General features: G+C 41.2%; 1 protein-coding gene across 1 annotated transcript in view; it reads right to left on the bottom strand.

The window, feature by feature from the left end:
• The window catches only part of LOC132824301 (ribosome-binding protein 1-like), a 95,331-nt gene that overhangs the window by 16,058 nt on the left and 60,925 nt on the right, over window positions 1-18,348 (bottom strand). Inside the window, exons 22-29 of the mRNA XM_060838645.1 lie at window positions 18,042-18,122; window positions 16,136-16,228; window positions 10,089-10,169; window positions 7,882-7,962; window positions 5,967-6,047; window positions 4,045-4,125; window positions 2,154-2,234; window positions 227-307 (exon numbers count right to left, since the gene is read on the bottom strand). Coding sequence (XP_060694628.1) covers window positions 227-307; window positions 2,154-2,234; window positions 4,045-4,125; window positions 5,967-6,047; window positions 7,882-7,962; window positions 10,089-10,169; window positions 16,136-16,228; window positions 18,042-18,122 — 660 coding nt within the window. The remainder of the gene's footprint in view (window positions 1-226; window positions 308-2,153; window positions 2,235-4,044; window positions 4,126-5,966; window positions 6,048-7,881; window positions 7,963-10,088; window positions 10,170-16,135; window positions 16,229-18,041; window positions 18,123-18,348) is intronic.

The following is an 18,348-nucleotide window of genomic DNA, read 5'->3' as shown; positions in this document are numbered from 1 at the left end:
TGCCATTGAGAGCACACTGAATTCAAGTGTTGTGACAGGTGGGAAGAATGTACAGTACACATCATTCGCAAAGGCCAAGTTTAAACATGTATTGTCATCTCAATACCAATTTCTCATGTCTTGAAGAAATTCCACTGTCAGAGTTTTGCATTAGGTCAGATCTTTCAGCCAGGTGATTACATTTGAATTTAAGTTTTAATCACGCTTTTAAATTGTCGCAACTCACCTTTCTCTTTCGAGTCATCCTCTGCACTTGGTTGTCCATTCCCAAGAGAGGCTTTGGGTTGTTCAGTGACTGTCTGAGATCCTGCATCATCATCATCAAATTATAAAGCAGACAGTGTAAACCCAGCAGTGTTTGTGAGTATGAACTGCATTAACAATGCTTTTCCATGATCATGAATTTCAAACTAAACTTATTTGAGTTCAGTGCAGCTGTCTTGATGAACAAATAATGCTACTTTTCAGATTATTTCTGCATTAATTTCTCTCAATTATTGCAGAGCTGCTTTGCACGGTGTGTATCACATCCTCGTCTGCTGTTCATTCCCTCCACTTACCTGAGTCAACTATTGTATGAAAATTGTATAAATTGGTGATTGAAATGGTCCTGGCATTCACTTGTGATATGTCTGGAAGCGATTAAACATTGAATTAAGCATTTAGTTTGGCGTAAGGATAGATCCGTGTGGTCCACAAGTGAAAATGCAATCAGTTCTTGAATGTGAGACGGCAGATGTTTACTTAGCCCACATGCTGACAACTATGAAACTATCTCTTTGTAAAACTGATATTCTGGCATTACCAAAATGGAAGTTGCTCAAGACCTGGCATGTGGGGTGAGTACACAAAAATCTGGCATACTGAAGTTGTGCTGAATAATGTACGCTGGATTTGCAACAATAGTGCAAAGGACGATAAGTGGAGATGCTTTCTGAAGGCTGTTTAAGTTTGAATATTTTGCAGAACAAGGAGGAACTCCATCAGGTACAATGTGGTAAGTAAACCTGCTTTGGTGCAATGTAAAACCCAGTGTTGCTGATGGCTGTATCTGTCAATCCACAAGGAGACCAACCTGTCCCTATTTCAACTCCAGACATCTTAGCGGGCTAAGTTCCCCTGAGTGCTGAAGCTGTCAAGACACAAAGGTGGCTTTTGCCATCAGGAGCATGGTCATGGGTTACGTGAAAATTGTACATATTTCCCTTTGAGTCCATGCACATTGAATGGTACTGATTTCTAGACCAAGGGCTTTCATCTAATATAGCTGACCATAGTTCTGGGAAATCTCTGTACTTTGGAAATCATATCAAATGATAAAAGGTCAATGAAATGTGTACAAACACTTGAAGACTGCATGCTCGAATAGCTGTCAATGTTTGAGAGCTTTATGTTGCTGTGCAGGTTTTCACACAGTGTACAGTGTGTGATTCAGGAGTTAATCAGGCAGATTTGGACTGATTATTGGGAGTTGGATGATGGCAATGTCGTGAATGGTTGGGACGAAATGGTTTCTCCAAATGAAGATGGTCACATCAACAACATGAGTGAGATTGTTCAAGATTTTCCTGAATATCATTCGTGGTCTAATGACGACAATGCAACATTCACCTGCTCTGCTGCCATTAGCTTCTAAACACCTGTGTGGATACCATATGCTCTGTTATCAGGACAACACATCCCTCCTTTTCACTTTCTCCATCCGCATCTCAAACCCAATGCCTAGTGAAAAACCTAGTGCATGCTATCTCAGACATTTTAACCATTGATATAAGTGTCAGGGGACATGTTTGTTTTACAAGTGATTGCACTAATTTGTGAAGGGACAATGTAAGGCCACTAACGTAACTGGAGATTCACAAAAAGTTAGTTTTGCCCCTTGAAACATAAGGACCAGCTGATGCACACAGCCAAGGAATAACATCCATGCCATTGAGAGCACACTGAATTCAAGTGTTGTGACAGGTGGGAAGTATGTACAGTACACAACATTCGCAAAGGCAAAGTTTAAACATGTATTGTCATCTCAATACCAATTTCTCAGGTCTTGAAGAAATTCCACTGTCAGAGTTTTGCCTTACGTCAGGTATTTCAGCCAATTGACTACTTTTGAATTTACGATTTAATCACATTTTTAAATTGTCACAACTCACCTTTCTCTTTCAAGTCATCTTCTGCACTTGGTTGTCCATTCCCAACAGAGGCTTTGGGTTGTTCAGAGACTTTCTGCAATCCTGCATCATCATCATCAAAATATAAAGCAGACAGTGTAAACCCAGCAGTGTTTGTGAGTATGAACTGCATTAACAATGCTTTTACGTGACCATGAATTTCAAACTAAACGTATTTGAGTTCGGTGCAGCTGTTTTGATGAACAAATAATGCTACTTTTCAGATTAGTTCTGAATTAATTTTTCTCAATTATTGCACAGATGCTGTGCATGGTGTGTATTATGTCCTCGTCTGCTGTTCATTCTCTCCATTTACCTGAGTCAAATATTTTATGAAGAATTCTATAAGTTGGTGATGGAAATGGTCCTGCCATGCATTTGTGAAATATTTGGAAGTGGTTAAATCAGTGAATAAGTCATTTCGTTTGGTGTAAGGATAGATCCGTGGAGTTCACAAGAGAAAATACAATCAGTTCATGAATTCCAAAAGGCAGATGATTACCTAGCCCACATGTTGACAACTATGAAACTATGTCTTTTCCAAAATGATGTTCTGGCATTTCCAAGATGCAATTTGCTCAAGACCTGGCATGTGGGATGAGTACACAAAAATCTGGTATGTCCAAGTTGTGCTGAATAATGTACGCTGGATTTGCAACAATAGTGCAAAGGACGAAAAGTGGAGATGCTTTCGGAAGGCTGTTTCAGTTTGAATATTTTGCAGAACAAGGAGGAACTCCACCAGGTACAATGTGATAAGTAAACCTACTTTGATGCAAAGTGGATGCCAGTGTTGCTGATGGCTGACCTGTTATTTCACAAGCTGACCAACCTGTCCCTATTTCACCTCCAGGGATCTTAGCGGGCTAAGGTTCCCCTGAGTGCTGATGCTGTCACACAAAGATGGTTTTTGCCATCAGGAACATGGTCATGGGTTACGTTAAAATTTGTACATATTTCCCTTTGAGTCCATACATATTGAATGGTACTAATGTGTCGACAAAGGGCTTTCATCTAATACAGCTGACCATAGTTCTGGGAAATCTCTGTACTTTGGAAATCATATCAAATCATAAAAGGTCATTGAAATGTATACAAACACTTGAACACTACATGCTCGGATAGCTGTCGATGTTTGAAAGCTTTATGTTGCTGTGCAGGTTTTCACACAGTGTACAGTGAGTGATTCAGGAGTTAATCAGGCAGATTTGGACTGATTGTTGGGAGTTGGATGATGGCAATGTCGTGAATGGTTTGAATGAAATGATTTCTCCAAATGAAGATAGTCACATCAACAACATGATTGTGATTCTGAAAGATTTTCCTGAATATCATTCGTGGTCTTGGAACAACATTGCAACATTCACCTGCTGTGCTCCCATTAGCTTCTAAACACCTGTGTGGATACCACATGCCCCGTTATCAGGACAACACATCCCTTCTTTTTACTTTCTCCACCCGCATCTCAAACCGAATGCTCAGTGAAAAACGTAGTGTATGCTACCTCAGACATTTTAACCATTGATGAACGTGTCAAGGGACATGTTTGCTTTACAAGTGATTGCACTAATTTGTGAGAGGACAATGTAAGGCCACTAATGGAACAGGAGATTCACAAAAAGTAAGTTTTGCCCCTTGAAACATAAGGACCAGCTGATGCATGCAGCCAAGGAATAACAGTCACAGTGGGAAAGATTTACAGGACACCACATTTGCAAAGGCAAAGTTTAAACATGTATTGTCATCTCAATACCAATTTCTCAGGTCTTGAAGAAATTCCACTGTCAGAGTTTTGCATTACGTCAGGTCTTTCAACCAGATGATTACTTTTGAATTTACGTTTTAATCACGTTTTTAAATTGTCGCAACTCACCTTTCTCTTTCGAGTCATCCTCTGCACTTGGTTGTCCATTCCCAACAGAGGTTTTGGCTTGTTCAGAGATATTCTGTGATCCTGCATCATCATCATCAAAATATAAAGCAGACAGTGTAAACCCAGTAGTGTTTGTGAGTATGAACTGCATTAACAATGCTTTTCCATGATTATGAATTTCAAACTAAACTTATTTAAGTTCGGTGCAGCTGTCTTGATGAACATGTAATGCTACTTTTCACATTAGTTCTGCATTAACTTCTCTCAATTATTGCAGAGCTGCTGTGCACGGTGTGTATCACATCCTCATCTGCTCTTCATTCCCTCCATTTACCTGTCTCAACTATTGCATGATGGATTCCATAAGTTGGTGATTAAAATGGTCCTGGCATCCACTTGTGAAATGTCTGGAAGTGGTTAAATTTAGTGAATAAATCATTTCGTTTGGTGTAAGGATAGATCCGTGGAGTTCACAGAAGAAAATGCAATCAGTTCCTGAATTTGAAAAGGCAGATGATTACCAAGCCCACATGTTGACAATTATGAAACTATCTCTTTTCCAAAATGATATTCTGGCATTCCCAAGATGGAATTTGCTCAAGACCTGGCATGTCAGGTGAGTACACAAAAATCTGGCATAGAGAAGTTGTGCTGAATAATGTATGCTGGATTTGCAACAATAGTGCAAAGGACGAAAAGTATAGATGATTTCCGAAGGCTGTTTCAGTTTGAATATTTTGCAGAACAAGGAAGAATTCCATCAGCTACAATGTGGTAAGTAAACCTGCTTTGGTGCAATGTATTGCTGATGGCTGCAGCTGTTATTTCACAAGCAGACCAACCTGTCTCTATTTCGCTTCCGGCATCTTAGTGGGCTAAGGTTCCCCTGAGTGCTGATGCTGTCTCAGTCACAAAGGTGGCTTTTGCCATCAGGAATATGGTCTTGGGTTGCATTAAAATTTGTACATATTTCCCTTTGAGTCCATGAATACTGAATGGTACTGATTTCTAGACCAAGGGCTTTCATCTAATATAGCTGACCATAGTTCTGGGAAATCTCTGTACTTTGGAAATCATATTAAATGATAAAAAGTCATTGAAATGTGTAGGAACACATGAACACTGCATGCTCGAATAGCTGTCAGTGTTTGAGGGCTTTATGTTGCTGTGCAGGTTTTTGCACAGCGTTCAGTGAGTGATTCAGGAGTTAATTAGGCAGATTTGGACTGATTATTGGGAGTTCGATGATGGCAATGTCGTGAATGGTTGGGACAAAATGGTTACTCCAAATGAAAATATTCACATCAACAACATCATTGAGATTGTGAACGATTTTCCTGAATAGCATTCATGGTTTTGGAACGACATTGCCACATTCACCTGCTCTGCTTCCATTAGCTTCTAAACACCTGTGTGGATACCACATGCCCCGTTATCAGGACAACACATCCCTCCTTTTTACTTTCTCCACACACATCTCAAACACAATACCTAGTGAAAAACCTAGTGCATGCTACCTCTGACATTTTAACCATTGATGAAAGTGTCAGGGGACATGTTTGCTTTACAAGTGATTGCACTAATTTGTGAAGAGACAATGTAAGGCCACCAATGAAACTGGAGATTTTCGAAAAGTAAGTTTTGTCCCTTGAAACATAAGGACCAGCTGATGCATGCAGCTAAGGAATAACATGCATGCCGTTGAGAACACACTGACTTCAAGTGTTGTCACAGGTGGGAAGGATGTACAGTACACAACATTTGCAAAGGCAAAGTTTAAACATGTATTGTTATCTCAATACCAATTTCTCAGGACTTGAAGAAATTCCACTGTCAGAGTTTTGCATTAGGTCAGGTCTTTCAGCCAGGTGATTACATTTGAATTTACGTTTTAATCACATTTTTAAATTGTCGCAACTCACCTTTCTCTTTCGAGTCATCCTCTGCACTTGGTTGTCCATTCCCAACAGAGGCTTTGGGTTGTTCAGAGACTTTCTGTGATCCTGCATCATCATCATCATCAAATTATAAAGCAGACAGTGTAAACCCAGCAGTGTTTGTGAGTATGAACTGCATTAACAATGCTTTTCCGTGACCATGAATTTCACACAAAACGTATTTGAGTTCAGTGCAGCTGTCTTGATGAACAAATAATGCTACTTTTCAGATTAGTTCTGCATTAATTTCTCTCAATTATTGCAGAGCTGCTGTGCACGGTGTGTATCATGTCCACATCTGCTGTTCATTCCCTCCATTTACCTGAGTCAGCTATTGCATGAAGAATTCTATAAGTTGAAATGGTCCTGGCATGCACTTGTGAAATGTTTGGAAGTGGTTAAATCAGTGAATAAATCATTTCGTTTGATGTAAGGATAGATCCGTGGAGTTCACAGGAGAAAATCAGTTCTTGGATTTGAAAGGCAGATAATTACCTCGCCCACATGTTGACAACTATGAAACCATGTCTTTGCAAAAATGATATTCTGCCATTTCCAAGATGTAATTTGCTCAAGACCTGGCATGTGGGGTGAGTACACAAAAATCTGGTATGTCCAAGTTGTGATGAATAATGTACGCTGGATTTGCAACAATAGTGCAAAGGACAAAAAGTGGAGATGCTTTCTGAAGGCTGTTTAAGTTTGAATATTTTGCAGAACAAGGAGGAACTCCACCTGGTACAATGTGGTAAGTAAACCTGCTTTGGTGCAATGTAGAAACCAGTGTTGCTAATGGCTGTAGCTGTCATTTCACAAGGAGACCAACCTGTCTTTATTTCGCCTCCACAGCAGGCTAAGGTTCCCCTGAGTGCTGATGCTGTTGCAGACACCAAGACGGCTTCTGCCATCAGGAATATGGTCATGGGTTATGTAAAAAATGTACATATTTCCCTTTGATTCCATTCATGTTGAATGGTACTGATTTCTAGACCAAGGGCTTTCATTTAATATAGCTGACCATAGTTCTGGGAAATCTCTGTACTTTGGAAATCATATTAAATGATAAAAGATCATTGAAATGTGTAGGAACACATGAACACTGCATGCTCGAATACCTGTCAGTGTTTAAGGGCTTTCTGTTATTTATGCAGGTATTCGCACAGTGTTCAGTGAGTGATTCAGGAGTTAATCAGGCAGATTTGGACTGATTATTGGGAGTTGGATGATGGCAATGTCGTGAATGGTTGGGACGAAATGGTTTCTCCAAATGAAGATAGTCACATCAACAACATGAGTGAGATTGTTCAAGATTTTCCTGAATATCATTCGTGGTCTAATGACGACATTGCAACATTTACCTGCTCTGCATCCATAGGCGTCTAAACCCCTGTGTGGATACCATATGCTCTGTTATCAGGACAACACATCCTTCCTTTTTACTTTCTCCACCCGCATCTCAAAACCAATGCCTCGTTAAAAACCTAGTGCATGCTACCTCAGACATGTTAACCATTGATGAAAGTGTCAGGGGACATGTTTGTTTTACAAGTGATTGCACTAATTTGTGAAGAGACAATGTAAGGTCACGAACGAAACTGGAGATTCTCAAAAAGTAATTTGTGCCCCTTGAAACATAAGGACCAGCTGATGCACGCAGCCAAGGAATAACATGCATGCCATTGAGAGCACACTGATATCAAATGTTGTGGCAGGTGGGAAGGATGTACAGTAGACAACATTCGCAAAGGCAAAGTTTAAACATGTATTGTCATCTCAATACCAATTTCTCAGGACTTGAAGAAATTCCACTGTCAGAGTTTTGCATTACATCAGGTCTTTCAGCCAGGTGACTACTTTTGATTTTACATTTTAATTGCATTTTTAAATTGTCACAACTCACCTTTCTCTTTCAAGTCATCGTCTGCACTTGTTTGTCCATTCCCAGCAGAGGCTTTGGGTTGTTCAGTGACTTTCTGTGATCCTGCATCATCATCATCAAATTATAAAGCAGACAGTGTAAACCCAGCAGTGTTTGTGAGTATGAACTGCATTAACAATGCTTTTCCGTGACCATGAATTTCAAACTAAACTTATTTGAGTTCGGTGCAGCTGTCTTGATGAACAAATAATATGACTTTTCAACTTAGTTCTGAATTAATTTCTCTCAATTATTGCACAGCTGCTGTGCATGGTGTGTATTATGTCCTCGTCTGCTGTTCATTCCCTCCATTTACCTGAGTCAACTATTGAATGAAGAATTCTATAAGTTGGTGATGGAAATTGTCCTGGAATGCACTTGTGAAATATTTGGAAGTGGTTAAATCAGTGAATAAATCATTTCGTTTGGTGTAAGGATAGATCCGTGGAGTTCACAAGAGAAAATACAATCAGTTCTTGAATTTCAAAAGGCAGATGATTACCTAGCCCACATGTTGACAACTATGAAACTATGTCTTTTCCAAAATGGTGTTCTGGCATTTCCAAGATGCAATTTGCTCAAGACCTGGCATGTGGGATGAGTACACAAAAATCTGGTATATACAAGTTGTGCTGAATAATGTACGCTGGATTTGCAACAATAGTGCAAAGGACGAAAAGTGGAGATGCTTTCGGAAGGCTGTTTCAGTTTGAATATTTTGCAGAACAAGGAGGAATTCCACCAGGTACAACGTGGTAAGTAAACCTGCTTTGACACAACGTAGAAACCAGTGTTGCCGATGGCTGACCTGTTATTTCACAAGCAGACCAACCTGTCTTTATTTCGCCTCCAGTCCTCTTAGTGGACTAAGGTTCCCCTGAGTGCTGTTGCTGTCGCAGACACAAAGGTGGCTTTTGCCATCAGGACCATGGTCATGGGTTACATTGAAATTGTTCATATTTCCCTTTGAGTCCATGCATATTGAATGGTACTGATTTCTAAACCAAGGGCTTTAATCTAATATAGCTGACCATAGTTCTGGAAAATCTCTGTACTTTGGAAATCATATCAAATGATAAAAAGTCATTGAAATGTGTCGGAACACATGAACACTGCATGCTCGAATAGCTGTCAGTGTTTGAGGGCGTTTTGTATGGTGTGCCGGTTTTGGCAGAGTGTTCATTGAGTGACTAACGAGTTAATCAGACAAACGTGGATTTGAGGCTTGAATGTTGGATATTGGATGATGAGGATATAGGAAATGGTGTGTTTGGGACGAAATGGCCTCTCTACATGAACTCAGTCACATGAGTGCAATTGTGAAAGACTTTCCTGAACAGCATTGTGACATTCACCTACTCTGCTTCCATTGGCTCTGAAACACTTGTGTGAATACCGCGTACTCCTCTCAGAGGACAGACCATTCATCTGTTTTACTTTCTCCATCTAGTTCTCAAACCCAAAGACTAGTAAAAGACTTGTGCATGCTACCTCAGACTTCTTAACGATTCATGAACATGTGACAGCATATGTTTGTTTCACAAGTGATTGCACGAATTTGTGCAATGACAATGTAAGGCCACTAAAGGAGCTGGTGATTCTCTTTAAGTTTGCCCCTTGGAATATAAGGACCTGCTGCTGCCTGAAGACAATGAACAACACGCATGGATTTGAGAGCACATTGAAATCAAGAAATGCAGCAGCGGGAGTAATGTACAGTGCACCTCATTTGGAAAGGCACAGTTTAAACAGTTAGAACATGGAACATTGAACTGTGAACAGTACAGCACAGCATAGGCCCTTTGGCCCATGATGTTGCATCAAGTATTTATCTCAACCTAAGATCAACCAAACAAACACCCTCCTTGCTTTGCTGGCATCCATTTGCTTGGCCAGCAGTCATTTAAATGTTCCTAATATCTCTGACTGTACCACCACCATCGGCAGTGCATTCCACACATCCACCATTCTCTGCATAAAGATCCAACAGCTGAAATCAGCCCTATACCTTCCTCCAATCACTTTAAAATTATGACTCCTCGTGACAGCCATTTCTGCCCTTTGGCAATCACAATACCAATTTATCAGGTCTTGAACAAATCCCATTGTCAGAATTATGCAATAGGTCAGGTCTCACACACAGATAATCACTTCTTAAATGTTCGCATTTTAAAATTTTAGCAACTCACCTTTCTCATTTGTGTCATCCTGTGCATTTTGTTGTACATTCCCAACAGTACTTTCAAGGTGTTCAGATTCATTCTGTGATCCTGCATCATCAGCATCAAAACATAAAGCAGATCATGTAAACCCAGCAGTGTTTGTGACTTGGAACTGCATTGGTTATAATTTTGTGTGATCATGAATTTCACACAAACCTTATTTGTTTTCAGTGCGGCTGTCCCTATGGACAAATGATGCTACTTTTCAGATTAGTGCTGCATTAATGTTCACCTGACTATTGCACAGCTGTTGCTCACTGTGTATAGTACACCCTATCTTTTGTTCATGCCATCTATTTACCTGAGTCAACTATTGCATGAAGAACTTTACAAATTGGTTATTGAAATGGTCCTGGCATGCCCTTGTGAATCAGGTTAAATCATTGAATAAATCACATAATTGAATGTAAGGATAGATCACTGGTGTTCTCAGAAGGAAATGCAAACAGTTCTCAAATTTGAGTAGGCAGATTTTTACCTTCGCCAAATAGTATCAACTGTAAACTGCATCTTTTTAAAAATGATGTTCTGGTGTTTAGACGATGAAATTTGTACGTGGTGTGACCACACAAAATTCTGACACAAAGGAATTGTGCCGAATAACGTACGCAGGATTTGCAACAATAGTGCAAAGGACGAAAAGTGGAGATACTTTCTGATGGCTGTTTCAGTTTGAATATTCTGCAGAACAGGGAGGTGCCCCATCAGGTACAACATGGTAAGGAAAGCTACTTTGATTCAATGCAGAACCCAGCGTTGCTGATGGCTGAAGCTGTCACTTCATAAGGAGACCAATCTGTCCCTATTTCGACTCCAGTCATCTTGGTGGGTGGGCTAAAGTTCCCCTGGGTGCTGATGCTGTCGCAGACACATAGATGGTTTTTGCCATCAGGAACCTGGTCATTTGTTATGTGGAAATTTACATATTTCCCTTTATAGAACATAGAACATAGAACAATACTGCACAGAACAGACCCTTCAGCCCTCAATGTTGTGCCGACTAGTGAACTATTCTCAGCTTGTCCCCCTACATTATCCCAAAATCATCCATATGCTTATCTAAGGATTGTTTAAATCTCCCTTTTGTGGCTGAGTTGACTACATTGGCAGGTAGGGCATTTCACACTCTTACCACTCTCTCTGAAAGAACTTTCCTCTGACATCTGTCTTAACTCTATCACTCCTCAATTTATAGTTATGCCCTCTCGTACAAGCTGATGTCATCATCCTAGGATAAACTTTTTCACTGCCTACCCTATCTAATCTCTGATCATCTTGTATGTCTCTATCAAATCCCACCTTAGTCTTCTTCTTTCCAATGAGAACAGACCCAAGTCTCTCAGCCTTTCCTCATAAGACCTTCCCTCCAGACCAGGCAACGTCCTGGTAAATCACCTCTGCACCTTTTCCAATGCTTCCACATCCTTCCTGTAATGGGGTGACCAGGACTGTACACAATATTCCAGGTGTGGCCGCACCAGCGTTTTGTATAGTTGCAGCATGATATTGCGGTTCTGGAAGTCAATCCCTCTATGAATGAAACCTAACACACTCTATGCCTTCTTCACAGCACTATCCACCTGGGTGGCAACTTTTAGGGATCTATGCACATGGACTCCAAGATCCCTCTGCACATCCACACTACCAAGAATCTTTCCATTGACCCAGTACTCTGCCTTCCTGTTATTCTTCCCAAAGTGCATCATCTCACAGTTAGCTGCATTGAACTCCATTTGCCACCTTTCAGCCAAATTCTGCACATTATTCAAGTCCCCCAACAACCTATAACATTCTTCCAAATTGTCCACTACTCCACCGATTTTAGTGTCATCTGCAAATTTACTAATCCATTCACCTATGCCTACATCTAAGTCATTTATAAAAATGACAAACAGCAGTGGTCCCAAAACAGATCCTTGTGGCACACCACTAGTAACTGGACTCCAGACTGAATATTTTCCATCAACCACCACTCGCTGCCTTCTTCCAGAAAGCCAGTTTCTAATTCAAACTGCTAAATAACCCTCAATTCCATGCCTCTGCACTTTCTCCATCAGCCTACCATGTGGAACCTTATCAAAGGTTTACTGAAGTCCATGTATACCACGTCAACTGCCCTATCCTCATCTACACGCGTGGTCACCTTCTCAAAAGACTCAATGAGGTTTGTGAGACACGACCTGCCCTTGACGAATCCATGTTGACTATTTGAAATCAAATTGTTGCTTGATAGATGATTATAAATCTTATTTCTTATAATCCTTTCCAAAACCTTTCCTATAACCGAAGTAAGGCTCACTGATCTATAATTACCTGGGTCATCTCTGCTACCCTTCTTGAACAATAACACATTCGCAATCCTCCAGTCCTCAGGTACTAAGCCTACAGATAATGACGATTCTCAAATATCAAAGCTAACGGCTCTGCTATCTCCTCCCTAGCTTCCCAGAGAATCCTCGGATAAATCCCATCCAGCCCAGGGGACTTGTCTACTTTCAGTCCTTCTAGAATTGATAACACTTGTGCATGACTAACCTTGATCCTTTCTAGTCTAATATCTTGTACCTCATTCTTCTCCTCTACAATATTCTCCTTTTCCTGAGTGAACACCGATAAGAAATGTTCATTTAGCACCTCTCCGATCACTACAGGCTCCATACTCAACTTCCCACTACTATCTTTGACTGGCCCTATTCCTACCCTAATCATCCTTTTATTCCTCACCTAGAGAAAGCTTTAGGGTTCTCCTTTATTCTATTTGCTAAAGACTGCTCATGTCCCCTCTTTGCTCTTCTTAACTCTCTCTTTAAATCCTTCCTAGCTGATCTGTAACTCTCCATCACCTCATTTGTACCATCTTGCCTCATCAACACGTTAGCCTCCTTCTTCTTCTTAACAAGAGATGCAATTTCTGTCGTAAACCACGGTTCCCTTACCTTATCACTTCCTCCCTGCCTGGCAGGGACATACCTATCAAGGACACGCAATATCTGTTCCTTAAACCAGCTCCACATTTTGATTGTCTGTATCGCCTGCATTTTGCTACCCCATTCGATGCATCCTAATTCTTGCCTAATCGCATTATAAATGCCCTTGCCCAATCAATAACTCTTGACCTGTAGCATGTACCTATCCCTTTCCATTGCTAATCTAAACGTAACTGAAATATGGTGACTCTCTCCAAAGTCCTCATCTACAACTAAATCAAACACCTGGCCTGATACGTTACCAAGCACCAGATCCAGTGTGGCCTCCCCTCTTGTCAGCCCTTCGACATACTGTGCCAGGAAACCCTCCTGTATACATTGGACAAAAACTGATCCATCCAACATACTAGAGCTATAATATTTCCAGTCAATGTTGGGGAAGATAAAGTCCCCCATAATGACCACCCTATTCCTTTCCCTCCTACTCAGAATAATTTTGCTAATCCTCTCTTCCATTTCCCTGGAATTCTGTGGAGGCCCATAAAAAACTCCAAGCAGTGTAACCTCTCCTCTCTTGTTTCTAACCTCAGCCCACACTACCTCAGTAGACGAGTCCTCAGCAAAAATTCTCTCCGCCGCCGTTGTATTATCTTTGACTAACAAGGCCACACCTCTTTTACCGCTTTGCCTGTTTTTAATGAAAGATCTAAACCCTGGAACCTGCAACATCCATTCTTCACCCTGCTCTATCCATGTCTCTGAAATGGCCACAACATTGAAGTCCCAGGTACCTATCCATGCTGCAAGCTCACCTACCTTATTTCGGATACTTCTGGCATCGAAGTACACACACTTCAAACCAATTTGCTGTCTGCCAGCACATTCCTGTGACCTTGAAATCCTGTCCCTGTCCTTCCTACTCTCATCCTCCTGTGCACTGCAACTACACCTCCGGTTCGCATCCCCCTTCTGAGCTAGTTTAAACCCACCTGAATAGCACCAGCAAATTTCCCACACAGGAAATTAGTACCCCTCTGGTTCTAGTGAAGACCGTCCTGTTTGCACAAGTTCCACCTTCCCCAGAATGAGCTCCAATTTTCCAAAAACCTGAAACCCTCCCTCCTGCACCATCCTTGCAGCCATGTGTTTAGCTGATATCTCTCCCTATTCTTTGCCAATCACGTGGCACGGGTAACAAACCAAAGATAACAACTCTGTTTGTTCTAGCTCTCAGCTTCCACCCTAGCTCCCAGAAATCCTGCCTTACATCCCTATCCCTCTTTCTACCTATGCCGTTGGTACCTACATGGACTTGAGGCTGGTCACCCTCGCCCTTCAGGACCCCAAAGACATGATCCGAGACATCACGGACCCTGGCACCTGGGAGGCAACATACCAACCATTTCTGTTTTTCAGCAGCAGCAGCAACTCGAAGGGTGGGAGCTTGGACCAGGGGCCTGCAGGGAGTGGTGAGTCTCTGATTTGTGCTTTTAAATTTGAAGTCAGAGAGCAGAGATTTCTGGGAAAGGAGGGACTTCTTATTTTTATTTCCATCCTGCTATATAAGTCAGTGTCTTCTCAACCTGAGTCCCTACCTTTGTACAGCCTCCCACCCAACCACCTCCTCCAACCTTAAAGACCAGGGACATATCAGGTAAGCGTCTCTTTTTACTTCATGACTAGGGGACGAGCAGGGATGGCAGTGCAGGGAGAGCAATGTTTCTCCTGCATGTTGTTTGAGGTCAGGGATGACATTAGTGTCCCATCCAAGTACATCTGCAGGAAGTGCACCCAACTCTCGCTCCTCCAAGACCATGTTAGGGAACTGAAGCAGGAGCTGGATGAACTTCGGATCATTCGGGAGGAAGAAGCTGTGATAGATAGGAGTGACAAGGAACTAGTTACTCCTAAGCAAGAATGAAAGCTGGGTGACTGTTCGAAGGGGGAAAATACAGTCAATGGACGGATTCCCTGTGGTCGTTCCCCTGAAAAACATGTATACTGGTTTGGATACTGTTGAGGGGACAACTTACCAGGGGCAAGCAGTGGGGTCGAAAGCCCATCCCTGTTGCACAAAAGGGAAGGAGGGAAAGGAGGAGAGTGTTGGTCATTGGGGACTCAATAGTTAGAGGCTCAGATAGGTTTGTTGGGAATGAACGAGACTCGTGGTTGGTGTGTTGCCTCTCATGAGTCCATGCATACTGAATGGCAATGATTTCTAGACCAAGCGCTTACATTTTGTATTGCTGATCACAGCTCGGTGAAATCTCTGTAATTTGGGCAACCACATCAAATGATGAAAGGTCATTGAAAAGTGTAGAAACACTTGACACTGCATGCATGAATAGCTGCCAATGTTTGAGGGCTTTATGTTGTTTGTGCAAGATTTCACACAGTGTTCAATGAGTTACGAAGGAGATAATCAGACAAATTTGGATGGGAGTTGGTGAATGGTGTGGTTGGGACAAAGTGGCCACTCTATATGAACACAATCACATCAACACCATGAGTGAGATTGTTAAAGATTTTCCTGAACAGCACTCGTGGTCTTGGAATGACATTGCGACCTTCACTTGTTCTGCTTCCATCAGCTTCTAAATACCTGTGTGGATACCACGTGCTCCCCTCAGAAGGCAACACATCACTCCATTATAATTTCTCCATCTGGATCTCAAACCTAATGCCTCATAAAAAGCTTGTGCATGCTACCTCAGACTTTTTAACCGTTCATGAAAGTCTCAGAGCAGATGTTTGTTTTACACAAGATTGCACTAATTTGTGTAGTGACAATGGAATGCTACTAAAGGGGCTGGAGATTCTCTTGAAGTAACTTTTTCCCCTTGGAATATAAGGACCTGCCGATGCCTGCTGTTGAGAACAATATGCATGCTGTTGAGAGCACATTGAAATCAAGAAATGCAACAGGCGGGAATAATGTACAGTACACTTCATTTGCAAAGGCAACATGCACTGCCATCTCAAAACCACCTTGAACAAATTCCATTGTCAGAGTTATGGATTAGGTCAGGACTTGCACTCAAATAATCACATTTTAATTGCTCACCTTTTTAAGTTGTAGCAACTCACCTTCCTCTTTTGAGTCATCCTTTGCATTTTGTTGTGCATTCTCAACATGTGATTCAACTTGTTCAGAGGAACTCTGTGGTCCTGCATTATCATCTTCAAAATTTAAAATAACCAGTGTAAACCCAGCAATGTTTGTGAGTAGGAACTGCATTGACAATACATTTGTGTGATCATGAATTTCACACAAAACTTACTTGAGCTCAGTGCAGATCTCCCTACGGGCAAATGATGCTACTTTTCAGATAAGTGCTGCATTAATGTTCTCTCAATTATTACAGAGCTGTTGCTCACTGTATATATTACACCCTAGACTTTCATTCATGCCTTCCATTTACCTGAGTCAACTATTGTATGATGAACTCTATAACTCTGTGATTGAAATGGTCCTAGCATGTACTTGTGAAATGTTTTGAAGTGGTTAACTCATTGAATAAATCATTTGGTTGTAAGGGTTGATCAGTGGAGTTCTCAGAAGAAAATGCAATCAGTTCTTGAATTTGAGGTGGCAGATTTTCACCATACCCAAACAATGTTGACTATGACACTGCATCTTTTTAAAAATGATATTCTGGTATTTCCAAGATGGAATTTGCTCAAGGCCTAGAGTGGGGACTGAGCACACAAAAATCTGACACATAGAAATTTTGCTGACTCATGTAAACAGGATTTGCAACAATAGTGTGGAGGACCAAACAGGGAGATGCTTTCTGATGAAAATTCTGGAGAACATGGAGGTGCTCCACAAACGTGAGTATGTAAACCTGCTATGATGTAATATGGGACCCAGTGTTGCTGATGGCTGAAGCTGTCATTTCACAAGAACAAACTGTCTACAATTCAACTCCATTGATCCTGGTGGGCTTAGGTTTCCCTGAGTGCTGGTGCTGTCACAGCCATGAAGATGGCTTTTACTGCCAGGAAACTGCTCATGTCTTACGTGGAAATTGTACATATTTCCCTTTGAGTCCATACATATTGAATGGCATTGATTCCTAAACCCAGGCTTTGATCTTGCACAGCTGATCACAGCTCTGAGATATCTCTGTACTTTGGGAAATCATATCCAATGATGAAAGACATTGAAAAGTGTAAAAACACTTGAACACTGCATACTTGAATAAGTGCTAGTGTTTGAGAGCTTTATGTTTTTTTGTGTAAGCTTTGTCACAGTGCTCAGTCAGTGATGAAGGAGATAAACAGACAAATATGGATTTGAAGACAGATTGTTGCGAGTTGGATGATGGGCAAGTGTTGAATGGTGTGGTTGGGATGAAATGGCCTCTCTACATGAACAAAATCACATCAACAACATGAGTGAGATTGTTAAAGATTTTCCTGAACACCATTTATGGTCTTGGAATGACATTGCAACATTCACCCTGCTCTGCTTCCATCAGCTTCTAAACACCTGTGTAGATACCACGTGCTCCCGGCAGAGTACAGCACATCCCTCCCTTTTAATTTCTTCACTCGCATCCCAGTGCCTAGTGAAAAACTTAGCGCTTGCAACCTCAGAATTTTTAATCAGTCACAAAAGGTTCAGAGCACATGTTTATTTCACAAGTGACTACACTAATTTGTATAGTGACAATATAAGGCCACTAAAGGAGCTGGAATTCTCTTTAAGTACATTTTGCCCCTTGTAATAAAAGGACCTACTGATGCATGCAGCTGATGAACAACACACACGTCACCGAGAGCACAGTGAAATCAAGTAATGTGACAGGCAGGAACAATGTACAGTGCACCTCATTTGCAAAAGCAACATTTAAACATGTGCTGTCATCTCAATAAAATTTATCAGGTCTTGGAACAAACTCCATTGTCAGAATTATGCATTAGGTCAGGTCTTTCACCCAGATGTGTACTTTTTAATTGCTTGCATTTTTAAATTGTAGCAACCCACCTTTCTGTTTCGTGTCATCCTGTGCTTTTTGTTGTCCATTCCCAGAAGTGCCTTCACGTTGTTTAGATTCATTCTGTGATCCTGCATCATCGGCATCAAAATATAAAGCAGACAGTGTAAACCCAGTACTGTTCACAGGTTTGACGTGCATTGTCAACGATTTTGTTGATCATGAATATCACACAAACCTTTTTTGAGTTCAGTGCAGATGTCCCCATGGACAAATGATGCTACTTTTCAGATTAGGGCTGCACTAATGTTCTCTCAATTATTGCAGATCTGTTGCTCACTGTGTGTATTACACCCT

This window comes from Hemiscyllium ocellatum, chromosome 18, assembly GCF_020745735.1.
Source record: "Hemiscyllium ocellatum isolate sHemOce1 chromosome 18, sHemOce1.pat.X.cur, whole genome shotgun sequence".
In the NCBI taxonomy this organism is placed as follows: Eukaryota; Metazoa; Chordata; class Chondrichthyes; order Orectolobiformes; family Hemiscylliidae; genus Hemiscyllium; species Hemiscyllium ocellatum.
This window is presented reverse-complemented; position numbering and strand designations above follow the sequence as displayed.